At 50.8% G+C, this 26064-nt stretch overlaps 2 protein-coding genes and 2 long non-coding RNA genes across 9 annotated transcripts in view; 2 read left to right on the top strand and 2 right to left on the bottom strand.

Annotated features, from left to right (window-relative positions):
- The window catches only part of LOC148662595 (globoside alpha-1,3-N-acetylgalactosaminyltransferase 1-like), a 167789-nt gene extending 158488 nt beyond the window's left edge, over positions 1-9301 (bottom strand). For all 3 annotated transcript variants that reach the window (XR_015936845.1, XR_015936844.1, XM_088632284.1), the window contains exon 1: positions 9158-9301. The gene's annotated coding sequence lies outside the window, so the exon portion shown is untranslated. The remainder of the gene's footprint in view (positions 1-9157) is intronic.
- Positions 1-19199, bottom strand: part of LOC148662594 (uncharacterized) — a 197095-nt gene extending 177896 nt beyond the window's left edge. Inside the window, exon 1 of the long non-coding RNA XR_015936864.1 lies at positions 19057-19199. This is a non-coding gene — a long non-coding RNA (uncharacterized LOC148662594). The remainder of the gene's footprint in view (positions 1-19056) is intronic.
- LOC148662592 (uncharacterized) lies at positions 2656-24776 on the top strand. 2 transcript variants are annotated; one of them, XR_015936847.1, is made up of 4 exons: positions 2656-2736; positions 22437-23453; positions 23657-23701; positions 24496-24776. It is a non-coding gene; the product is annotated as an uncharacterized LOC148662592 (long non-coding RNA). The 2 variants fall into 2 exon arrangements; XR_015936846.1 differs by lacking the exon at positions 2656-2736 and having other exon boundaries at positions 22413-23453.
- LOC148662593 (uncharacterized) lies at positions 10727-22401 on the top strand. Of its 3 annotated transcripts, XM_088632247.1 has the most exons (4): positions 15236-15758; positions 15801-17841; positions 20634-20959; positions 20990-22401. In XM_088632247.1, the coding sequence occupies exons 2-4, from the start codon at positions 17451-17453 to the stop codon at positions 21629-21631; spliced, it is 1359 nt and encodes a 452-aa protein (XP_088488373.1). In that variant the 5' UTR covers positions 15236-15758; positions 15801-17450; the 3' UTR covers positions 21632-22401. The 3 variants fall into 3 exon arrangements, with proteins under 3 accessions (XP_088488372.1, XP_088488373.1, XP_088488371.1); XM_088632246.1 differs by lacking the exon at positions 15236-15758 and adding an exon at positions 10727-10899 and having other exon boundaries at positions 17224-17841; positions 20634-22401; XM_088632245.1 differs by having other exon boundaries at positions 15237-15758; positions 20634-22401.
- Positions 24777-26064: the final 1288 nt, after the last annotated feature.

Below are 26064 nucleotides of genomic sequence, written 5' to 3'. Positions count from 1 at the left end.
TTTAAAGGCAAAACGTTATCTTACACCTCTCCCAGCAGCAGCCTTAGTTTTTCCCAGGAGGTCTCCCCTCCAGGTACTGACCAGGCTCACACCTGCTGAGCTCCGGTGGATTGCCACTTGTGAGTTGCAGAGTGATCTGGGCTGCTCGTCAATAATGATATTAATTGGTTGTTTGTCGGCAGTTTGGAGTCACGCCTACACTTGAAAGAAATGTTTTCCCCCCCATCTAGAAACGTGACATGACTAACCACAAAACATCACAGAGAGACAGCACTTCCTGTACGACTGATGAAGCTACATGCCCCACAATATATCCAGTGTCAGAGTATGCAAACTACTCCCCTTGAGTTTGCATGCCATGCAAATGGCTGTAAGTTCCAATATAACCAACGAGAAAGACTTGATTCTTTTGCCTATCGGCGGCATCTTAGCTTTCAGCAGGTGGTTTGGATAACTGATTCGTTTCCGTCTTTCCTAGGAGCGAACAGCTGTACAACAGCAACTTTTTGCCCTACAAAAACTGGAGCCTTGCTCAAGCTTCATCTGAGAGACTCCTCACTTTTTCTCCAGTAGTTTCTGGCTTTTTCTGTCTGAAGCTGCACACTCCATGGGGGCAACTGCAGTGGTCTGTCCGGTCACTGTTGTTGTTGCTCATCAGGGTCTTCTACCGTGTGTTTGCAAGAAATGAGACTGCTGCTCGGGGCAGCGGGAGATTCACAGGATCCTTCATGGCCTGAATGAACGCTGAAAGGATGTGACTGCATTGTCCACCCAGTGAACCCAGCAGACTTCAGCAGTCAAAACAGGAGGTGTGTCTAAAGTTAAAGAATCGGAGGCTTGGCTTTAAGTAGACGGACGTCAGCAGTGAAAATATGATGAAAAGCGTCTAAAATTGAACAATGGGAGGCGCTGCTTTACACAGAGGGGGGTGGGGGTGGGGAACAAGCTGCCCAGCCGTGGGGTTGAAGCTGATACCCTGGCTTCTCCCCAGACACAGCTGGGTGAGCTCCTCCAGTCAGGACAGGAGGCTCTTCTGTACACAGAGGGGAGTGGGGGTGGGGAACAAGCTGCCCAGCCCTGTGGTTGAAGCCGATACCCTGGCTTCTCCCCAGACGCAGCTGGGTGAGCTCCTCCAGTCAGGACAGGAGGCTCTTCGGTACACAGAGGGTGGCGGGGGTGGGGAACAAGCCGCCCAGTCCGTGTTGTTGAAGCCAATACCCTGGCTCCCCTCCAGACACAGCTGGGTGAGCTCCTCCAGTCAGGACAGGAGGCTCTTCGGTACACAGAGGGTGGTGGGGGTGGGGAACAAGCTGCCCAGCCCTGTGGTTGAAGCCGATACCCCAGCTTCTCTCCAGACACAGCTGGCTGAGCTCCTCAGCTCCTAACTACTGAACAAGGCTTCATGGCCACCTCTCGTTCATAACCTTTTCCTTAAGTGCGTATGACCTCGAAGCAACTGACCAGCAAACTAAAACCGTCTCTTAGGTTCCTGATCCGTACACGCGGGTTTTCAATCAGTCATCAAGCTGGACTTTTGTGTTCCTAATTGCATGCCGACAGACAGATTGTTGCGGCCAGCCTCCGACAAAGGCTGCAAAGAAAGGCAAACAAACACAGAGCAGGAAAAAAAAGCTTTGCAAAAAGCATGCAATTACAGGGCCCGGTTTCGCCTCTTTTGAGAGCCTTCGCGCGGGATTGCAGAGTTATACTCATCGGATATAATCCGGTCTTTCATTCCTGGGCTAGGAGGACGCAGCGCCAGGTACACTCTCAGGTCAGGGAGGGATCGAAGGCCGAAGGGTGAGGAGAAGGGACTGCTGACACAGAGGTCAAAGCCGAAGTCTGAGAACACTTCTTCAGAAGAGCCTTTACTGAACTGGCTCCATTCTTCACCCCTCTGCTCTTCTCAGTACCACCTTCCACGGTCTCCTCTATTGTTACTGTTGTATTGTTGTCATTGTAATTGTGTCCTTTCTTGTGAAATGTTCTTATTTATCGTTGTAGCCTTCTTATTTATTGTTGTTGTCATCCTGTAAAGCGCTTTGAGAAGCCACCTTTAAAGGCGCTATATAAAATAGTTTATTATTATTATTATTATTATTATTATTATTATTATTATTATTAACACTCCCAACAGCCCATCATTTACATTGATTAGTGTACGAGGGAGCCCAAGTTGGATTGGAAGCTTCAGCCCACTGTGGCGCCTGTCTTCAACAGGCCCCTCGTTAGCGCCCAGGAGAGAACGCGCAGACTCCGCGCAGAAGGAGCTCTAGAATTCAGCCTGACTCCCAGCCTAGGGCTCAAAAGCTGCTTGGCCAGCAGCCAGAACGCAATTCAATACTGGCAGCCTCCCCCCCTCCCCCCACTGGAGCTCAGCAGGTGTGAGCCTGGTCAGTACCTGAAGGGGAGACCTCCTGGGAAAAACTAAGGTTGATGCTGGAAGAGGTGTGAGTGGGGCCAGCAGGGGGCGCTCACCCTGCGGTCTGTGTGGGTCCTGAGACGTCAAACCGAGGTCCTGAGTCTCTGTGGTCATTAAAAATCTCAGGGCGTTTCTTGAAAAGAGTAGGGGTGTAACCCTGGTGTCCTGCCCAAATTTCCCATTGGCCCTTACCAATCATGGCCTCCTAATAACCCCCCTCTCTGAACTGTCTTCATCCCTCTGCTCTCCTCCCCACTGAGAGCTGCTGTGTGGGGAGCGTTCTGGCGCACTATGGCTGCCGTCGCATCATCCAGGTGGGGCTGCACACTGGTGGCGGTAGTGGGATTCCCCATGACCTGTAAAGCGCTTTGAGTGGAGTGTCCAGAAAAGCGCTCTAGAAGTGTAAGCAATTCTTAATTATTAGAATGAACTGCTGTACACCAGAAATGATCCAATAGCAACTTACAACGTACACATTTGACACAAACTGGGGATGGCCAGACCGTTAAGTGAGACAGCCTGTTAAAAGACTTTCAATCAATGATGAGTTGTTCTGTGTAGCTAATTGCTTGTGGCAGCAGAATGACTTAGGATGATTTGTACAGGAACACTAGTGCCTATTTCCAAGACAATGCCTCAAATTCCGATTGCTTGAGTATACAGCAAAAAAAAAGAAGCCATTTTGACTTAACTGTACTGTATGTGACATATTTATGACACAGGAAATGCTAACACAGAAACAGCAGTAAACAACTGTAAAAGTCCATTCGTTTGAATCGATAGCCTTTCTAAAGAGCACCGACTGCTTGCTAAAATAACAGATATTTGTTGAATCTCTCATTCGTGCACCTTCAGAGTTAAATTGATTATCCATCACAGGGAACACACACTCACACACCCTGGACAGGATCTATCACAGGACACACACACACTCACACACCCTGGACAGGGTCTATCACAGGACACACACACACACACTCACACACCCTGGACAGGGTCTATCACAGGACAAACACACACTCACATACCCTGGACAGTACACCGTCCATCAAAGGACACACACAGACAAACCCTGGACAGGACACCAGTCCATCACAGGACACACACACACACTCACACACCCTGGACAGGACACCACTCCATCACAGGACACACACACACTCACACACCCTGGACAGGACACCAGTCCATCACAGGACACACACACACACTCACACACCCTGGACAGGACACCAGTCCATCACAGGACACACACACACTCACACACCCTGGACAGGACAGCAGTCCATCACAGGACACACACACACTCACACACCCTGGACAGGACACCAGTCCATCACAGAACACACACAGGGTATGTGAGTGTGTTTAGCTTCTTATATACAGTCTAGCTCTTTTTTCAACAGTGGGCTATTCACAGCGGCCGCCCATTTCAATGTTAAAGCTCGGGGATAATCAATTTAACTCTGAAGGTGCGCGAATGAGAGATTCAACACATATCTGTTCGTTTAGCAAGCAGTCGGTGCTCTTTAGAAAGGCAATCGATTCAAACGAATGGACTTTCACAATGCGAGGCCGCGCCACTATGAATCGCCCGCCGTTGAAAAAGAAGCTGTAAGGTTGTTTCAAAAAGCCTGCATGAACAAAACGCAGAAAGAAATTAACGTTTTTTTTGTTACTGCTTTCTTGAGGCAAAAACATGATATATTACCCACCCCCCCCCCCCCCCCAAAGTACCCCTGAGCAAAACAGAAAGAGAACAGGAAATACTGGAAAAGTGACAGCGTTCAGAGAATTACGCGCAAGCAGGGAAATTGTTGTTCCTTGGTGAGAAGGGAATGATAACGCAGAGGGAGACAGATGCAAAGATAATGGGGGGTGGGGCTCTTCTGGGTGGAGTTTGCATGTTCTCCCTGCATTCTTGGAGGGCGGGGGGGGGGGGGGGGATTGGCCCGTGGTGTGTGTGTGTGTGTGTGTCTGTGTGTGTCCTGTGATGGACTGGTGTCCTGTCCAGGGTGTGTGAGTGTGTGTGTGTGTGTGTGTGTGTGTATGTCTGTGTGTGTCCTGTGATGGACTGGTGTCCTGTCCAGGGTGTGTGTGTGTGTCTGTGTGTGTCCTGTGATGGACTGGTGTCCTGTCCCGGGTGTGTGAGTGTGTGTGTCTGTGTGTGTCCTGTGATGGACTGGTGTCCTGTCCCGGGTGTGTGAGTGTGTGTGTCTGTGTGTGTCCTGTGATGGACTGGTGTCCTGTCCAGGGTGTGTGAGTGTGTGTGTTTGTGATGGACTGGTGTCCTGTCCAGGGTGTGTGTGTGTGTGTGTGTGTGTGTGTGTGTCCTGTGATGGACTGGTGTCCTGTCCAGGGTGTGTGAGTGTGTGTGTCCTGTGATGGACTGGTGTCCTGTCCAGGGTGTGTGTGTGTGTGTGTGTGTGTGTGTGTGTGTGTGTGTGTGTGTGTCCTGTGATGGACTGGTGTCCTGTCCAGGGTGTGTTTGTGTGTTTGTTTGTGTGTGTGTGTGTGTGTGTGTGTGTGTGTGTGTGTGTGTGTGTTTGTCCTGTGAGGGACTGCTGTCCTGTCCAGGGTGTGTGAGTGTCTGTATGTGTCCTGTGATGGACTGGTGTCCTGTCCAGGGTGTGTGAGTGTCTGTATGTGTCCTGTGATGGACTGGTGTCCTGTCCAGGGTGTGTGTGTGTGTGTCCTGTGATGGACTGGTGTCCTGTCCAGGGTGTGTTTGTGTGTTTGTTTGTGTGTGTGTGTGTGTGTGTGTGTGTGTGTGTGTGTGTGTGTGTGTGTGTGTGAGTGTGTGTGTCCTGTGATGGTAAACCCTGCCTTGTGCCTGTTGCTTGCTGGGATAGACTCCAGCTCTGTCTCCCCATACTCGATAAAGCTGTGAAAACAGATGGATGCACACTGCTTTTTAATGATCTTTCCGTCTGGCACACAAGGAGCCTGATCAGCTGCAGACACTTTCTACAATCTAGCACGGCATTGTGGGGCGTTGATGGGCCAGCCTGATTTGATCTCTTAAGAAACGACTTAGTACTAATAATGACCGACCCCCCCCATACAAAAAAAGTGCGCTATTCCTGTATTCTCCTAAAACGTGCCGTTAAAACAGGCCCGGGCAGGAAGGAGTCTCGTTTAAGCAGGTGCGTCCCAGCTCGTTGAAGTCGAGCCCCGGGCCTTGTCATCCGACAAACCAGTCGCCGGCTTCTTTATCACGAAAGGAAGCTGGCGCGCGTTGCGGATTTTTACGACAGCGGGCCAAAAAACCATGCCAGCCTTTCCCCGTGTCGGCTCATATAGCGCTTTTCTGGACACGCCACTCAAAGCGCTTGACAGGTCAGGGGGAATCCCACTTCCGCCACCAATGTGCAGCCCCCCACCCTGGATGATGCTCCTGTCCGCTCAGCACACAGCAGCTCTCAGTGAGGAGGAGAGCAGAGGGATGGAGCCAGTTCAGAGAGGGGGGTGACTTCTTTACTTCTTGAGGAGGCTCAGGTCCTTCAATGTGTGTAGTAAGATGCTACACATGTTCTATCAGTCGGTGGTAGCGAGCGCCATTTTCTACGCAGTGGTGTGCTGGGGCTCTGGGATTAGAGCAGTAGATTCCAAAAGGCTGAACAAGCTCATCAGGAGAGCGAGCTCTGTCATTGGGTCTGACCTGGACCCCCTGGAGGTAGTGGCTGAGAGGAGAATGATGTCCAAACTAGAGGCCATCATGGACAACTTCTCCCATCTCCTCTATGACAGGCTTGCAGGAATGAAGAGCACGTTCAGCAATAGACTGATTCACCCACGGTGCGACAGGGAGCGCTACAGGAGGTCATTCTTGCCGTCTGCCATAAGACTGTACAACGCATCCACCTTGCGTCTTGGCAGAGGCAACAGCGACAGTGACCTGTTTCTGGACTAAACGCATCTACACATCTACTGCTACATCTGTTCTCTTTCTTTTTCTTTTTCTTTTTCCCGTTTACAACCACTTTTGTGCAATATATGCCAGGGACCTGTGCAATACATTTATATTTATATTTATATCTATGGTTACATCTATATTTATATTCATACGTGTGATACGATTTTCTGTGTACTGTTCTGTTCTAGTTTCCTCTTGTGTGTCCGGACTGTGAGTAACTCTTGTATTGTATTGTATGTATTGTACTATTAGTATATAATTCGTTACACTGTGGCTGTGTTGTGTGTGTTAAGCTGCTGTTGCACTGCAATTTCCCTCACGGGATCAATAAAGTATCTATCTATCTATCTATCTATCTATCTATCTATTAGGAGGCCATGATGAGTCAAGACCAGGGGGGAAATTTGGCCAGGACGCCGGGGTTACACCCCTACTCTTTTCGAGAGACTCCCTGGAATTTTTAACGACCACAGAGAGTCAGGACCTCGGTTTGACGTCTCATCAGAAGGACGGCACCTGTTTACAGTCCAGTGTCCCCCGTCACTATACTGGGGCATCAGGACCCCCACAGACCGCAGGGTGAGAGCGCCCCCTGCTGGCCCCACTCACACCTCTCCCAGCAGCCTCAGTTTTTCCCAGGAGTCTCCCCTCCAGGTACTGACCAGGCTCACACCCGCTGAGCTTCAGTGGGGGGGGGGGGTTTCTGCCAGCGGGGAGCTGCAGGGCGACCTGGCTGCCGGCTCACATGACTTCAGCAGCTGCCTAGCCATCCCAGAGTGCCCTGCGGCTGTTTCCTCCGTTTCTCGCCATGATCCTGCCGTGAGGAATCCGAGGAACGGGCACGGGGGGGGCGGAATCCGCTGTGGGCGGACACGCGCGGAGACGCGAGACAGCCGCTTCACCCCAGGCTGGAGCGCACCCACACAGAGCCTGGGGGGGGGAACGTGAAAACTCCACACGGACAGCACCCCCGGGAACTGAACTCTACCGGCCAGGCAGCATTGCTCAACGCTGTTCACCTGCAGCACCCCCCCCCTGGGGCAAGAACCACCTGTTCCACCTTTGTCCCCCACGCTACCACCCGCCACCCAAAAAGGAATTCTAACAATGAGCGAACTCCCAGGAACAGGTTTTTTTGCTTCGTCTCCTTCTGGCGAGGATCGCTGCTCTCTCTCGACACAGAAACAGGCTACTACCCCATAATCCCGCCTGTAACTATCGCCACCCGCCACCCGGGGCTGGGGGCGGGGCTGGGGCTTCGTCAGGGGGGGTTGGGGTGAAAGCTCAGACGCGCGTTCCTTTTCCGGACGATCGGTTCTGCCACCGTGCGGGTCAGGGAATTCTGTGGCATCATCCAGGGTGGGGGGGCTGCACATTGGTGGCGGGAGTGGGATTGCCCGTGACCTGTGAAGCGCTTTGAGTGGAGTGTCCGGAAAAGCGCTATAGAAGTGTAAGCAATTATTATTATTATTATTATTAGTAGTAGTAGTAGTAGTAGTAGTATTCCCAGCCAGACCATTGAAGGAGCTTGGAGTCTGGGGGGGGAGGCAACCGACGTCTCGGGGGCTGTTTTTTTGAAAGCTGGGGCTCTGGTAGAAATGATGAGAGATGCTATGGGCTCATCTCCAGCACACACACACCCAGACACAGACGCACACAGAGCCACACGCACACAGAGACAGACAGACACAGAGACACACACCCAGACACAGACGCACACAGAGCCACACGCACACAGAGACAGACAGACACAGAGACACACACCCAGACACAGACGCACACAGAGCCACACGCACAAAGAGACAGACAGACACAGAGACACACACCCAGACACAGACGCACACAGAGCCACACGCACACAGAGACACACACCCAGACACAGACGCACACAGAGCCACACGCACACAGAGACACACACACAGAGACAGACAGACAGACAGACACAGAGACACACACACCCAGACAAAGAAGCACACAGTGACACACACACAGAGACACACGCACACAGAGACAGACAGACACAGAGACACACACCCAGACACAGACGCACACAGAGCCACACGCACACAGAGACAGACAGACACAGAGACACACACCCAGACACAGACGCACACAGAGCCACACGCACACAGAGACACACACACAGAGACAGACAGACAGACACAGAGACACACACACCCAGACAAAGAAGCACACAGTGACACACACACAGAGACACACGCACACAGAGACAGACAGACACTGTGACCCAGACACAGACGCACACAGAGCCACACGCACACAGATAGACACACACACCCAGACACAGACACACACAGAGCCACACGCACACAGAGACACACACACAGAGACAGACAGACACAGAGACACACAGAGACACACGCACACAGAGACAGACAGACACAGAGACACACACAGAGAGACACAGAGACACACACACCCAGACACAGATGCACACAGAGACAGACAGACAGACACAGAGAGACACAGAGACACACACACACCCAGACACAAACGCACACAGAGACAGACAGACAGACACAGAGCCACACGCACACAGAGACACACACACACACACACACACACAGAGACAGACAGACAGACACAGAGACACACACACCCATGACACACACACAGAGAGACACCCACCCACCCGGCACAGGACTGTCCATCCTGAGCCACGCTGCTACAGAAGCAGTCCTGGAGGACCGAGCCTCCGTCCACGACGGGAGACAACACCCATCACCAAGAACCGCGCCGCGCAACAACAACAACAACCCCGTCCGCGCCCGGTCAACTCGCGGAAGGCCGGCTCTTACCTTGGGGCCGTGAGGACGCAGGCTTGGTCGACGCGTCTCTGAGCTCCCGCTGGACGGGAGCAGGCGTCTTTGTACCCCCCCCGGGGCACCGGAGTCGGCGAGCAGGAAAAACAGGAAGGGTGAGGGCGCAGGGGGAGCCGCGGTCCGGGGACGAATCCGGGAGGGGCGGCGCCGAACTGGAAAGGGGGAGGAATGGCTCGTCGGGCGGTAGGGAGACGGCCCCACCCTGCCCCTTGGACGTGACGCAAGGCGGGAGGTGATCGTCCGCGACCGATCTGACACAGACAGGAGGCTGCAGGGTGGGGAAATCTTCAGGGTGGAGTTTGCATGTTCCCCTTGTGTTCTTGGTGGTGGTGGTGGTGGGGGGGCAGTGGGGGGTTCCTCCGGGCTGTCCAAAGACATGATTGTGGATTAATCGGCTGTGGGGGAAATTGGCCCTGGTTTGAGTGTGTGTGTGTGTGTGTGTGTGTGTGTGTGTCTGTGTGTGTCCTGTGACGGACTGCTGTCCTGTCCAGGGTGTGTGTGTGTCTTGTGATGGACTGGTGTCCTGTCCAGGGGGTGTGTGTGTGTGTGTGTGTGTGTCCTGTGATGGACTGGTGTCCTGTCCAGGGTGTGTGGGTGTGTGTGTGTCCTGTGATAGACTGCTGTCCTGTCCAGGGTGTGTGTGTGTGTCTTGTGATGGACTGGTGTCCTGTCCAGGGGGTGCGTGTGTGTGTGTCCTGTGATAGACTGCTGTCCTGTCCAGGGTGTGTGTGTGTCCTGTGATGGACTGCTGTCCTGTCCAGCGTGTGTGAGTGTGTGTGTGTGTCCTGTGATGGACTGGTGTCCTGTCCAGGGTGTGTGTGTGTGTCCTGTGATGGACTGGTGTCCTGTCCAGGGTGTGTGTGTGTCCTGTGATGGACTGCTGTCCTGTCCAGGGTGTGTGAGTGTGTGTGTGTGTCCTGTGATGGACTGGTGTCCTGTCCAGGGTGTGTGAGTGTGTGTGTGTCCTGTGATGGACTGCTGTCCTGTCCAGGGTGTGTGAGTGTGTGTGTGTCCTGTGATGGACTGCTGTCCTGTCCAGGGTGTGTGAGTGTGTGTGTGTCCTGTGATGGACTGCTGTCCTGTCCAGGGTGTGTGGGTGTGTGTGTGTCCTGTGATAGACTGCTGTCCTGTCCAGGGTGTGTGTGTGTGTGTCCTGTGATGGACTGCTGTCCTGTCCAGGGTGAGCCCTGCCTTGTGCCTGTTGCTTGCTGGGACAGACCCCAGCTCCCCCAGTCTGTGACCCTGTCCTGGATACGGCACTTCGAAACTGGATGGATGCACACTGCGTTTTTTCCCCTCTGGCACACAAGGAGTCTGATCTGTTCTAGTAAACCGGGTTGAGATATGCTACACCTTGGCCAGCTCCACACGCTTTCTACAACCTAGCACGGCATTGTGGGGCGTTGGTGGACCACCCTGGGCTGCCCTGGGCTGTGAGCTCTTAAATACCCGCTCAGGAAACGACTTGCACCTCATAATTACATAATTATAATTACATAAGTACACAGAAACGCGTTATTCCTGTATCCTTCTGGGCGTACGTATCACAACCAGACAGGATGGCAGCTGTAGGTCAGGGCGATAGTTTTTTTTTTAAAAAAAAAACCGGGTCAGGTCGTAAATGAAGTCAAGTTAAATGAATTCAGAGACCGAGCCACGTGATCACGCTCGGCCTCCCCCCTCCTGTCGGGAAACAATCCCGTATCTGAGAATCGCAGGTGGGTTTGTTTTGTTTTTTTTTTCTTACGAGGAGCGAGGCACTGAAGTGTGTGCTGTGTGAGGTTTTTTTTTTATTGTGTGCTTCAGTGAACGGGAAAATAAAAATTCCGGCATCCGCCACCGCCCTCCGCCTTTTCCAAAACAACCCGCATCGTTTGCCAGTTATTATTATAGACCCTAGTTCCGCGAAGGTTTGACACGGAGGTTTTTCATTTGCGCCGGGGAGGAAAAAAAAAGTGACTTTTGTTGTTTTAAAACACCCCCCACGAAACCCCACACAAGGTTGCATCTTTCCTCTGAAGCTCTTCCCTCAGATATAAACGAAAAAAAACAACAACATTTTTTTAGAAATATCCAAGCCTGGGCGCGTTGGACCGACTCTCGCTGTTACCAGAAATGTGAGTGTTCCGATTATTTTTTTTTTAGACGTTTGAGACAAGCAGGTATCTTGGGGACGAGGGACATATTTAGGATTCCTCTTCGGGTTACAGGCTTCATCGCTCCTCCCGGTTGTCTCCCCAGTTATGGGCAAAGACAGAGTGAATCCAGTGACCCTTCTAGGTTCTCTCTTGGGCCTTGGGTTCAGTTCAGGGGTGCAGTCTGGGGGGAGTCTGCATGTTTGTGAGTGAGTTTCCTCCCACAGTCCAGAGACAGGCTGGTGGATTAATTCCCTTCTGGGGAAATAGGCCCTGGTGTGGTGGGTGTCTGTGTGTTTGTGTTTCCCTGTCCATGGGGTTGTGTGTGTGTGTCCTGTGATGGACTGGTGTCCTGTCCAGGGTGTGTGTGTGTGTGTTCTGTGATGGATTGGTGTCCTGTCCAGGGTGTGTGAGTGTGTGTATGTCCTGTGATGGACTGGTGTCCTGTCCAGGGTGTGTGAGTGTGTGTGTGTGTGTCCTATGATGGATTAGTGTCCGGTCCAGGGTGTGTGTGTGTGTGTGTGTGTGTGTGTGTGTGTGTGTGTGTCCTGTGATGGACTGGTGTCCTGTCCAGGGTGTGTGTGTGTGTGTGTGTCCTGTGATGGACTGGTGTCCTGTCCAGGGTGTGTGTGTGTGTCCTGTGATGGACTGGTGTCCTGTCCAGGGTGTGTGAGTGTGTGTGTGTCCTGTGATGTTTGCTGCCGGTTCAGATCCTTTAAGCTTTGCAGCTGATGCTGGGACAGAGACAGGGGAGGTGTTGTCTTTCTGCTGGAGGAGAGAGAGGGGTAGAGAAGGTGAGGGGATTTGCACAAGTTGTCTGAGAATCGACGAGGACAGCACATCCGCTGACAAGCCCGTAAGAGACAAAGTCCGGTCTCGCCGTGTCGTCTGTCCAGGCAGTCGTCTTGATGTGGAAAGCATAGTGTTGACGCGAATCGGGGGGGTTGTTGTAGGCGGTGACCTCCGGTACCCGGGAGCTCCTCGTAATTGCAGACCAAAACCCAAGTTGAGATCCCCCCCAACGCCCAAAAAAAGCGATCAGGACCGGCGTCAAGATCGCACTGTCTGGTCTCGTCTCTGTCCTGCGTCTCGCACGGAAGATCCGAAGCATTTTTTAAAAAAAAATATTGTATTTATTTAGGCTTAACAGAAGAACACAAATTATCATCCGAACAACAGAACGTATAACAATGCAAGACAGAAAGATCGTCAAGGGTGCATATTACTACATAGATTCAAGTGATGAAAAAAGATTAAACACATTAAATTAAAAATAATGTCCGCACCGCTTTCAGATTTCTGCACTTCGAAATAATCCGCAAATACCCCCCCTTACATCCAGTTTAAAATGCTCAAACAAAGGGTTCTTCCGGGACCACTTCCATCTTCTGCCATCTGGCAGAAGGTTCCGGTCACTCCAGTCGCACACAGACTGTCAGACCTTATTATGATCTCTCCAACATCCTCCTGTACCCACAACCACTGTACTCCTACACCACCACACACACATGTAAGCCAAAATTGTACTGCCCCCTCGATAGCCCAGTAAAATTGTAACAGGCATAATAATATTTAATATTAATTAAACATACTACTTTTAACCACACTATTTTTTTTTGCACTGTTCCAAGAATTACCTTGCACTGTTTTTGTCCTGTTAAATTTTCTCTGCGGAATTTTGCACAGTTTTCGATGACTTGATTCCATGTTATTTATGTTATGTTATGACATGTTACTGTTATTGCTTTTGCGTAGCTGCCCATTGTCTCATCTTCTGTCCTATTGATATACTGCACCTGAGTGACTCATGAGAAACACTTTTCATGATACTATGCACCTGTGAAGGTTTAATGACAATAAAGTTGAATTGAATTGAATTTTGTGTGTATATATATATATTGCCAGTATAATCAATTTATTACAAACGCAATTTTAATATGGTTTTCGATGGGGCTGAAACTTAACATCTTTTTCATCCAAACAAATATCAGTATTGGTCTCTTTTTTTAATATAGCTCTGCAACTTAGTCCAGAATTATTTTTATTTTTTTTTACCCTGGGACATAACCAAAACCCTCTCTTTTCTTTTTTTTTTCTTCTTTAGATTATACTCTCTCTTTGTGCTTGTATTACGATGGTTCTTGAACTCTCGGAGGGCGGGACGCATTCCTTGTGAGGGCCGAAAAAAAGGTTCATTAACAACAACAAAAAGTCTCCTTCTTTGGGTTAATCCTGTTTTGGATCTCCCAGGGGAAAGGAGACGCAGGCCAGAGACCGATTGAAGAGAGGGAGAGACGGGCCTTTGTTGTGGTCCGGGCTGTTCAGAATCGGCTTTTATACACAAAGGGGATTATAGGAAGGGAAATTTAGCACTGGGGGGGGGGGTGGATTTTGTATTAGGGTGCTGGGTGTTTCTTGTTTACCACCCCACGTTTATATAGGATTTCGTCTTAAAGGGATACCGCATTCTGGGTGAAACGCAGGCCTGGGGGGACACCGTGTTTTGTCAATAGTGTGACTTGTGTTTTGACATTAATGTTACTGTAAAGAACCGGTCCCTGCCACAGATTGTGGTGAAAACAAGCATTTTTTGGTCATTTTTTTGTTTGACATCCGACACGCACGGAGAAACCCCCCCCCCCTCCAAAGCCACGCAGAATCTCCTCGAAATTTCCACGCATCGAAATGAGGAGTGAAGGGATACGGGTCACCGAGAGCGGTTTGACCGCGTAGTGGTTCTTATAAAGCGCCTTTTCTTGACTTGGACGATCTCTCTGGTGGTGGGGACGGGGACATTACCAACTGAGAAGAGAGGTGCGCCTCTTCCCCGTTCTCAGAGCCATAAACGGTTCTATAAATCCCCAGGCGGGGCTGTTTTGGGGTTTTTGTGTCCCCCCAAGGGAGTTTTTGTGTAAAACGAAGAGTCGGTAGGTCGGAATTCAACGGGACCTCGGAGGCTCCCGGCGTGAGGGAGTGACGCGGCGGCTCCTTTCTGGAACATTCCGCTCCTGTCCTAGAGACGCACCCGACGTCCCGCTGGCGAAAGTGAAAATGTCAGGGAGCTGTCAAAACAATTTCCACGGCTCACGGCTCACGGCTGTCAAATCAACTTTCCCATGAAGGGGGGGACGTGACTTCTCGAAAGTCACGTCGCAAAAAAAAGCGTATCTGCCTTTGACAAGGGCGCAAGGGACCCGTTGGGCGGGTTCCAATGTCTCCAGAGAACTCAAGGACTTGTATAAAAGGCTAATAAATAAATAAAGGCTAAAAAAAGGAACACAGTGTTTGTTTGTTTGTTTGTTTGTTTGTTTGTTTTTATTTGGGGTTTTGCGAGCCGATGTCAAAGCTCGTTGGACGAGTTGTATGTTGGGAATTCGCATGAGCGCGGTTCCGGCAGGCGACTCTGCGAAGATTTCGCAGCAGTAGGAAAATAGGAACGTTTTTCATTTTGATTCGCCACATGTTATAATAATAATAATTGCTTACACTTATATAGCGCTTTTCTGGACACTCCACTCAAAGCGCTGCACAGGTAATGGGGAATCCCACTGCCACCACTCCAGGGTGTGTGAGTGTGAGTGTGTGTGTCCTGTGATGGACTGGTGTCCTGTCCAGGGTGTGTGAGTGAGTGTGTGTGTCCTGTGATGGACTGGTGTCCTGTCCAGGGTGTGTGAGTAAGTGTGTGTGTCCTGTGATGGACTGGTGTCCTGTCCAGGGTGTGTGAGTGTGTGTGTGTGTCCTGTGATGGACGTGTCCTGTCCAGGGTGTGAGAGTGTGTGTGTGTGTCCTGTGATGGACTGGTGTCCTGTCCAGGGTGTGTGTGTGTGTGTCCTGTGATGGATTGGCGTCCTGTCCAGGATGTGTGTGTGTGTGTCTCTGTGTGTTCTGTGATGGATTGGTGTCCAGTCCAGGGTGTATCCTGCCTTGTGCCTGTTGCCTCCGTCTCTCCTGCGACCCTGAATTGGAAGAGGCAGTTAGAAAATGGAGGCGTGGATAAGCACTGTATTGTCTTTTGTAGACTCTGCTGCACCTACCTTGGGTTAATCCTGTCTTTGCAGGGGTGATCCAGCTTCCTAGTCATACAGCCCAGGAGGGGAGGGGGAGCGGACTAAACCAGACACGCTGAACGTGTTTTCACCTCTGTTCATTCTTTAGTTTTTTTCCTAAGACGGGTTGTTGTCAGGTGAGGGAGAGCCGGGGGAACTGGTCTCAAGCAGCCCAGAAGCACCGTTTAGCTCCGACCTGTCGAGCACAATGGTATCCGTGCCGAAGAGCCCAGTTTTGAAACGGGTCGAGGTCGTTTTGTCAAACAAGTTTTTGAAATGGAGACCTTTTCAGTCAGATCAGATACGTTGTCCCCCTCCCCCCTTATTTTTAAGTCGAATTGGTTCTAATTGTCTCTCTGTTGCTCTGTTGTTGTTGTTGTTGTTGTTGTTGTTGTTGTTGTTGTTGTTGTTGTTGTTGTTGTTGTGGTTGTGGTTGAGAGATTATTCCTTTGACATTTGTAAAAAAATTAAATAAATGCGTGCCATCCCGATTTATGAGTCGAGTTTCTAAACCGATTGCGTTAGTTTTGCAACTATTACATGAAGGCCGAAGTATATAACATATAAACCGTTTGTCCGTTTTAGCTCGCGTCGTTTAATTGAGCTGAGTTTTTATCTCTTCGATGCTGTAAAATGTTGATGTTAGAAAATGCTTGGAACATCTGTTTGCTGCTCTTTGTTGAGGTAGTTTTCGTAATTTATTGAACAGTGATGTGACATACGATTCTGCTCCATAGAAACGGTGATTTGCGCGTTTCACGATATTTAACTAAACTGTACATATATCTGTATTGAACGTGTTCACATTGTGATTTAGCCACGATCATGAGAATTTATTACAGGGCTATTTCTAAAAGGTCAGAGTTCGTTGTTTTATGCTCCACATTTAATACAAACGTTTCCAAAACATTGTATATCTGCCGCTTAATGGTTTTAAAAATAATAAATTGTTTGTCATAAAAATGCTGGTATTGTGCGCGTAAGTGAACCGCATTTAACAGCTAATGTTACCCTTTTTCTAATGTCAGCAATGTGGTTAAATGTGGAACTGTCCGGTATAATACTTTTACTGAGCGTCAAAACATACAACCAAATGAGAAAAGGTATCCGAAAAGATGAAATGACAGAAGAAAATCCTAAATTAATACCCTGCTAGAGAGAATTACAAATCAGAACACAATAAATTAAATTTTTCCAAACAGGATTTTTTATTAGTGAATGATATACACCTGGTATTGCTAACAGATTAATTATAACCAAAATAGTCTTCTTCCATATGACGTGTTGCAAAGTTTCACATCATATCAAATTCCTTGAATTCACATTTCAGATGCTTGACGGTAACGTTTTGCAACGCCATCAAAACAAAAACATGTCAACAAACAAACGTCACGGTTTATTTGCCAGCCCCACGGTTTAGAAAGTGTTAGTTTAACAGAATAAATCCCAGGAAAAACATGTTACTTCCCTACACACAACGATAAAGACATATCTGCCGGGAGTTGTCCAAATTGATTTCCAGTTCGTATTTTCAGACATTGTGTTCCAGAAGGATATAAAATGAAATCCCTAATGTGATTCATTTCCACATCAACCAAGAACAAATAAACTGTAAAATCTGGGGGGGTCAATACTTTTCCTTTTGTGCTTGATGTCGTTGTTGTTTCATATATAGTACTGTGTACTACTAGAATTGATGTACTAAGACTTGTTCTGTGCAAGTTGAAAAAAAAGTAATCGAGAGAGAGAGAGGGCCCCAATCCAAATCTGACTGACTTGCATGCTTTTCTTGTTTAAATGAAATGTGATTAAACGAGGATCAATCCTCATTTTGGAGAGAAAAATATGTTTTCCTTTTCAGCGTATTCGCCTACGTCTGCCATAGCAACAGTTACCAAGGACGCTCAGCCTGCGACGGAAAATCCGGTCAAGTGCGCCACTCGCTTCCTGTTCGGGGAGACACACGCGCAGGCGGTACTTCCTGTTTCTTGTGTGCGTTCAATGCCGATGCTGGGTGGGCGCCTCCGGGGGCTGGAAACCGCATGAACCGTTTTTAAACCCGCCCGCAGCCGCGCCGGCCGAAGAAAGATGACGGACTGGCTGTTCCCTCTCGAAACCGAGCTGCAGTCCTTCATGGAGGTGCTGCTCAAGGCGATCGTGTACGAGGTGTCGGACGTGTTCCGCAACAAGATGTCCGACTCCGAGGACGCGTTTCGGGCCAGGCTTCACAGGCTTTCCCAGATCCTGGCCCGGCGGGCCGTGTTTAAGATAATCAAGTTTGTCGAGGGCACTTTCGGGACGGAGATTTTGCTCTTGAAGCAGGAGGTGGAGACCCTGCGGTCGAAGCTGCAGTTCTGCGAGACGGGAGGAGATCGGGGACGGATAGAGGGATCCCCACGGATGTATCTCGGGTACACGCCTCCCTGTGAAGCCACTGGAGAAATCAAAGAAGAAATTCACGTCAAATGGGAGCTGTCGGGTAAGTGTAGCGCTTCGTAAGAGCCCCGCTTGGCGTTTTAAAACCCCTCCGTCGCTGTTTTGATCGGGGCGGGGGAGACGCCAGATCACGCACAACCCCAGTACGTAGATGATGGTGGGTGTAGGTGATGCCGTCTTCACTCGATCGTTTTCGAGACGGGGCTTGGCGAATCGAGCTCTGATGAGCTTGATCTCCGTCGATGACAGCCGGACACGGGACAGCGCCCGGCGCGGTGCTTTTTGTTTTTCGAGAGCTGATCGATCGCCTGGTCCGCTGCAGGCGTGTGATCGCGGTGTTGCGGGTCGGCCTCAGACGTCGTAGACACACGGTGCATCGGCTGTGTTGAGGCGGATCGATATGCATTTCAGGTACGTGCGTAACGTGAGAAAAGAGCCTGCACGGGGTGTCCATTCATTATCATTATTCACTATCACAATAGGGGTTTCGTCACATCTGCGACCAGCCACAGTTCCTCAGCAAGTCAAAATAATGAAAACGGATAATAATAATAATAATAATAATAATAATAATAATAATAATAATTGCTTACACTTATATAGCGCTTTTCTGGACACTCCACTCAAAGTGCTTTACAGGTAATGGGGACTCCCCTCCACCACCACCAATGTGCAGCCCCACCTGGATGATGCGACGGCAGCCATAGTGCGCCAGAACGCTCACCACACATCAGCTATCAGTGGGGAGGAGAGCAGAGTAATGAAGCCAATTCATAGATGGGGATTATTAGGAGGCCATGATTGGTAAGGGGCCAATTGGAAATTTGGCCAGGACACCGGGGGATAATACCGTGTACCCTAAAAAAAGGTGGTATAAATAAAGTCATTATGACGTTGCTTGGATTATATTATTAATATGAGGGGGTGTCCTGTTTTGGTGAACTCTTGGCCTTGGGATTTAAAGGGAAATTTTAGGCCAGACAGTGTTAGCAGATCGGTGTCTGTGGGGTTTTCTGGATCTTGTCTATGATGTTTTCAGCTCTTCTCCCAGATGGGTTTCCTTTTCTGGGATAGATGAAAAAGCGGGAGTTTTTCCATCATGTTTGACATCTGCGGATTGAATTTTTACTTTTGCCGTTCAAGTGGTGTCAGGTCTTCTTCCGGTCAAACAAAGAGCATAAAGACAGCCTTTTGATTATTGGGAATTTCCCACTGGAGCTCAGCAGGTGTGAGCCTGGTCAGTACCTGGAGGGGAGACCTCCTGGGGAAAAACTAAGGTTGCTGCTGGAAGAGGTGTTAGTGGGGCCAGCAGGGGGCGCTCTCACCCTGCGGTCTGTGTATCTAATCTGTTAACAAGCATATAACTTCACCTGCATCTTATATTATAGTGACTGATGTTGCTTTGAACGTGATCTGTAAATAATAATAATTGTTCACACTTATATTGCGCCTTTCTGGAAACTCAAAGCACTTTACAGGTAATGGGAAATCCCACTACCGCCACCAAGTATACTGTTCAGCGACTATATTCAACAAATAAAAGGAGATGAAAAAAATAATCTCGTTAGCCCAAGCAAAAATGGGGTAAAAAACGACCGTCTGGCAACATAATTCGAATTGATCGCTTCGGTCAGGTAGTTAATACACAAGTGAAGGCCTTATTTGCCAATATTTCGTGTCGCATGGTGATTTTACAGTGTAATACAGTGACAAAACAGGAGGCCTTCGCCCTGACGTCTTAAAAGGTTAGGAAGTGTCGCCTTGCTTTCGAAGGTGAAGGAGCCTTTATTGCCCGATTTGTCCTGCCTATCAAGAGCTCGTAAACCTGTAACCCGCAATACAAAACCATATTGAACAACATCCCTCAATCAGTACACTTCCAGCATTAATCCCGAGATATCGGGTAAAATTTGGCCAGGACGCCGGGGTGACACCCCTACTCTTTTCGAGAAACGCCCCGGGATTGTTAATGACCACAGAGAGTCAGGACCTCGGTTTGACGTCTCATCCGAAGGACGGCGCCTGTTTTACAGTATGGTGTCCCCGTCACTATACTGGGGCATCAGGACCCACACAGACCGCAGGGTGAGAGCGCCCCCTGCTGGCCCCCACTAACACCTCCTCCCAGCAGCAGCCTTAGTTTTTCCCAGGAGTCTCCCCTCCAGGTACTGACCAGGCTCACACCTGCTGAGCTCCAGTGGGGGGGGCTGCCAGCTGGGAGTTGCAGGGTGAGATGGCTGCTGGGCAGTACACTTCCAGCACTGTAAGATGGAAAAATCCCCAAATCGGAAAATTAGCTTCTAAAAAGACCTCACCCAATAATAAGACCCTGGCCTGCAGACAGCCTCTTCGGTGTTTCAACGATGTAATGACTTTAAGCAGCTGCTCTCTTAGTCTTTCTGCACCTGGAGAGAAAATGCCGGGTCGATCGGAGGGAACTTGATCGTATGGAATTTGTTCCTGAAGGAAGATGACACTCCTATTACTGAAGCAGGTGAGAGCTTGGCTTTGGTCTCTCACGGACACCCATTGGTGGCGGCAGTGGGATTCCCCCATTACATGTATGGCGAGTGGAGTGTCCGGAAAAGCGCGATATAAGTGAAAGGAATGGGCATTATTAAATGTTGTTGGGCGGCTCGATATGCTCCCCACCTGTTAGTGTTGGCCTCTTTGGTCCCAGGTTTTAATTGTAAACGTTGTCGGCGTCGGTATTTGGACCGATGGAGTGCTGGAACGCTTTTTTTCTCCGTTGTGCCGGGTGTTACTTTCCACTGCTTCTCTTTATCGGCGCGGCTCAGCTAGTAACCCTCTCGATCTCTTGTGCGGTCTGTTTAGGTACAGAGGTCGGGGCTCTCTCCGACGCTGGGGAAGGGGCTCCCCTTGAACAGCAGCTCAGCGAGGAGGAGGAGGAGTGGGGCTCCCGTCTGATGCAGGAGACGGGGCTCCCGTCTGCAGAGGGGAAAGAGACACTCGGGGAGGCCGAGAGCAGGCCGAGGCTGGGGGATCCGGGCTCCGCGCCCGCGGTGAAGTCGGAGCCCGAGTTCGAGACACCCGGGCTCCTCGGGTCCGACGACTTCCCGGAAACGTTTGACGGCTGCGACAGCCCACCCCCCGCGCCCGCGCCCGCGCCCGCGGGAGAGCGCGGGGAGGCCAAGCCGGAGGTTCCTGACGTCGCCGCCGCCGCCGCCGAGGTCCCGGCGGGCGTGCCCGGCCGCCCCGACCGCCCCTTCGCCTGCAGCCACTGCGGCAAGGGCTTCAGCCGGGCCAGCACCCTGCGCACCCACCTGCGCGTCCACACGGGCGAGCGGCCCTTCCGCTGCGCCCACTGCCCGACCAGCTTCAGCCAGTCCAGCAGCCTGAAGAGCCACCTGCGCGTCCACACGGGCGAGCGGCCCTTCGGCTGCGCCCAGTGCGGCAAGAGCTTCAACGACCCCAGCACCCTGCGCACCCACCAGCGCATCCACGCCGGCGAGCGGCCCTTCCGCTGCGCCCAGTGCGGCAAGGGCTTCAGCCAGGCCAGCACCCTGCGCACCCACCTGCGCGTCCACACGGGCGAGCGGCCCTTCGGCTGCGCCCAGTGCGGCAAGAGCTTCGGCGACTCCAGCACCCTGCGCAAGCACCGGCGCATCCACACGGGCGAGCGGCCCTTCCGCTGCGCCCAGTGCGGCCGCGGCTTCTGCCAGTCGGGCAGCCTGACCACCCACCTGCGCGTCCACACGGGCGAGCGGCCCTTCGCTTGCGGGGCCTGCGGGAGGGGCTTCACCACCTCGAGCAGCCTGAGGAGCCACCACTGCGCCGGGGCTGAGCCGCCCGCCGCCGTCGTGATCGCCTAGGATTCTGGGAAGGGCCGGGCTGGCGTCTCTGTTCTAGAGAGCCGCCGTCGAGGGGGGAAGGAGGGGGAGGGGGAGACCAGAGTTACCTGGTCGGCACGAGACGGCGACGATCACTTGACCAGGGTGTCATGAGCTACCGAGGAGCTGGCTGGAACTGGTGGGGGGGGGGTGTTAAGCGTTTGGCGTCCGGGCGCTGCAGAACGAGCACTCCGCCTGACCGCCCACTGGGGCTCGGCCATCGGGGCACGTGACGATCCGCGCTCCTCGTGCGGACACACGCCGACGGAACCCCGAGGACTCCCCCGCCCCTCCTTAGGCGAGAGCCATCGACTCCGCTGCTTGTGCCAGCGCCAGCTGCCCTATCGCCCTGCGGCTCCCAGCTGGCAGCCCCGCCCCCCCCCCCCACTGGAGCTCAGCAGGTGTGAGCCTGGTCAGTACCTGGAGGGGAGACTCCTGGGAAAAACTGAGGTTGCTGCTGGGAGAGGTGTTAGTGGGGCCTGCAGGGGGCGCTCTCACCCTGCGGTCCGTGTGGGTCCTGATGCCCCAGTATAGTGACGGGGGACACTGGACTGTAAACAGGCGCCGTCCTTCGGATGAGACGTCAAACCGAGGTCCTGACTCTCTGTGGTCATTAAAAATCCCAGGGCGTCTCTCGAAAAGAGTAGGGGTGTAACCCCGGCGTCCTGGCCAAATTTCCCATTGGCCCTTACCCATCATGGCCTCCTAATAACCCCCCTCTCTGAACTGGCTCCATCCCTCTGCTCTCCTCCCCACTGCGCACTATGGCTGCCGTCGCATCATCCAGGTGGGGGGCTGCACATTGGTGGCGGTAGTGGGATTCCCCCTGACCTGTACAGAGCTTGGAGTGGAGTCTCCAGAGAAGCGATTAAAAGGGTCAGCAATTATTAGTGATTAAAACCGACAGTCGGCTCGTGATAATGTATTGCAGGACAGTTGTGCTGTCATATGATTACCACACAAAGTACGCCATCTCGTAAGTATAAGATAACTCTGTGTTGGGTTGTTTTTTCCTTGATGGCAGCAATGCGTTTCTGGACCTTTCCAATTTGATATTTTAACTTCATTTTCAACATTGTGTCCCAAAATCACAGAGAGCCCACCCCCCCTTGCAGAAGGCTGGAATTGTACAGACTTGTTTAAAAAAAACATGGTTTTATTATATTTATATATTGTGCTAAGTTAAAAGAGATGCTGTAATCCTGTACAGCACAGGAAGGCCCTACAAGTCAGTGGGTACCTGGAGTCAAAATCGCAAGATTTGTTCTCAAACAAATGATGCACTACGGTTTTTAAAAGACTATTTGTCACCTTTTGGCATGCAGTCGTTGTGATACGGCGAAAAGGGATTTTTTTTTTAACTTGTTGCCTGCGCAGATCAGCACGCGCAGAAAAACGCAACTGTTGGACGCACGACACGGATCGACGACAGATTCACGCCCCCTGGCTCTGGACTGAGACGTTCTTGAACGTCAGCCGTCGTTTCAGGTGAAATGCACTTTAACGTGCGTTGCGGGTTGTGGTTCGATCCGTTCCTCGTTCCGTGCTCTGGGGTGGATTAAGAACCCCTGGGAACGTCTTCTGCCGCCGAAGAGCCGACAGTGCATCAGTATTAAAAGACTTATTCGACAGTATTCAGTCCCAGCAACAGCATAGCTGTTGTGTGTTTTTAACCTGTGTTGGGTCCGTCCTAAACCTTGTTTTTTTTTCCCTCACATCAGGGATAGGAAGACAATCTGTTGTGTCAAAAAACTTCCGGGCGTCAGATTATCGCAGGAGCGAGTTTAAAATCTTCTAATGCCGTGTATGTTTTTTTTGCGTATTTAAATGTGTTGTGTCCTAAATGCCATATTTCTGGGAACGGAAGGGAGTCGGCGCCGTTGGGCCTGGTTCAGAAAAATGCACAGAGACACGTGGCCCTCTCTCTGTCTCCTTGTTTCCCTAATAAAAAAGTATTTCAGACGTGCACGGAACTGAGCTGTGACTTCCTGAATCTCTGTATTTTAGCTCCGCGGACAGGGATGCAGACTCGGTTCTGTTCTCGAAGAAAAGGTAAGTAGATAATCGTAAAACACTACCTTCTCATAGGTGTAGGGGAGGTAAGAACACGGAGAGCATATTTAATAGTAATTATTTAGTTTACGGGCGGAAGTCCCCCAGTCCAGTGCGTCTTATAGCTCAGGGGTCCCCCAGTCCAGTGAGTCTTATAGCTCAGGGGTCCCCAATCCTGGTGCTGGGGTCCCCAGTCCAGTGAGTCTTATAGCTCAGGGACCCCAATCCTGGTGCTGGGGTCCCCAGTCCAGTGAGACTTATAGCCCAGGGGTCCCCAGTCCTGTGAGTCTTATATCTCAGGGGTCCCCAGTCCTGTGAGTCTTATATCTCAGGGGTCCCCCAGTCCATTGAGTCTTGTATCTCAGGGGTCCCCAGTCCAGTGACTCTTACAGCTCAGGGACCCCAATACTGGTGCTGGGGTCCCCAGCCCAGTGAGTCTTACAGCTCAGGGGTCCCCAGTCCAATGAGTCTTATAGCTCAGGGGTCCCCCAGTCCAGTGAGTCTTATAGCTCAGAGTTCCCCCAGTCCAGTGAGTCTTACAGCTCAGGGGTCCCCAGTCCAATGAGTCTTATAGCTCAGGGGTCCCCCAGTCCAGTGAGTCTTATAGCTCAGAGTTCCCCCAGTCCAGTGAGTCTTAAAGCTCAAGGGGACCCCAGTCCAGTGGGTCTTTTCTTTTTTTCCCCCCTTGGTGGCAGCGATGCGTTTCCGTACCGTCTCGCCGCGTTCCCCTGCTGTCTCCAAGAAGTAAGACTAAGGTCGTTATTTTTTTATCGAGTGCGCGTCTGTTGTTACAGAGCCATTGGCGCCCTCTAGCGACCAGAGGAGGTATTTCTGCAGCTCCAACTTGAATTTTTCCCTGTCGGGAGCCTCGGATCACCCAGCTCCCGGACACCCGTCGGATCAGACCTGTTCGCTTCTTCCTCCGTCCGCAGAAGAAAAGAGGCCGTGTCAGTTTGAAATCTCCCGCCGCAGACCGGGCAGGTGTTCTGTGCTCACGTCAGTGGGTTTTTTTTTTTAAATAAAAAGGCTTTATACATCTAATAAATTTTGACACTGGCTCAGGCAGTCGATGGAACTGTAGTCTTGTGGTTTTATTTTAACTGTGCGTGTGTCCACAACACCCGTGTGCGTTTGAACTGGCTTAATCGATGTCGATTGTGACTTAATAGATTTGCGCAGAGGTGGCCACCGACCCGCTCGATTGGTGCAGAGGCGGGCGATTATCGACACACCCGATTGGTTCATGGGGAAGACGACGGTCGGTTCCGATTGGTTCACAGAGATGACCACAGAGGCTTCTGATTGGGTCAGAGAGAAGACTATAGACTATAGACACCCTTCATTGGCTCAAAGATAGGCGACAGTGGACACCTCTCATTGGCTCACAGGGAAGACCGCTGACAGTGCCCGCAGAGAAGCGCACAGACACTCCTGATCGGTTTCAGAGATGGCTGATAATGGAAACTCCTGATTGGCTCGCTAAGAAAGCGGAGCGGAGGAGATACTGTGTAAATATACTGTATTTGTTTTGCGGTTGAACTGCGTGAGTATTTCACAGAGTTACAACCCACCTGCCTTCAGAGAAGAGGATATTTTTAGTGTCTGCTTGAGGGGGCCCTCGAACCTGTGTTTTGAGAAGCAGAAATACTGCGCCGCAGTTCAGAAATATCTGTCTAGCGAGCCACTGACGATAATCCCCTGTAAAAAAACACTTTTTTTTGGACTGTTCAACAGCCACTTAAGCAAATCGAGAGAAATTTTCTAGCCCTCCTATCCCAAACAAAAAAGTTAAACATGTACAACGGTAGGAGTTTCTTATTCCCTGTTCATGGATTTTTGATTTGGTATACAAAAACTACACAACTTCACAACAGGAAAAATAAATTATTCGCACTCACCGGCACATAAGCACTACACAACTTCACAACAGGAAAATAAATTTGTGGCACTGATTGGTACATAAAACCTACACAACTTCACGACAGGAAAATGAAATCTATAGCAATGATTGATGTATTAAAAACTACCCAACTTCACTTAGGTGAAAAATAAATAAATGACACTGAATGCCACAAAATCACTACACAACTTCATGGGTCCAGAGAAGAGCAACCGGATCCATTCTAGGATCTTGAAGGAACCGAATCTCTTTAGTTGAAGCACTTCCTGCCTCTGGACTGGGGAAGGTACAGTCACTTATAGTTTATACTCATGACGTTTTAAAAAAAAAATACACCACCCAGAGTTGGCTGTTTCTCCACTTTCAGCTCACAGACTCAAGCTGACCCTGCGGTCTGATAGCAGTCTTGCTCAGCCAGTGCTGCTGGAAGGTTATGAAAAGGACTTTTTTTCAGTCACAGGGT

This window comes from Lepisosteus platostomus, chromosome 5, assembly GCF_059453375.1.
Source record: "Lepisosteus platostomus isolate fLepPlt1 chromosome 5, fLepPlt1.hap1, whole genome shotgun sequence".
NCBI classification, from domain to species: Eukaryota; Metazoa; Chordata; class Actinopteri; order Semionotiformes; family Lepisosteidae; genus Lepisosteus; species Lepisosteus platostomus.
Note: the sequence above shows the minus strand (reverse complement) of the source record. Positions and strands in the feature narration are given on the sequence as shown.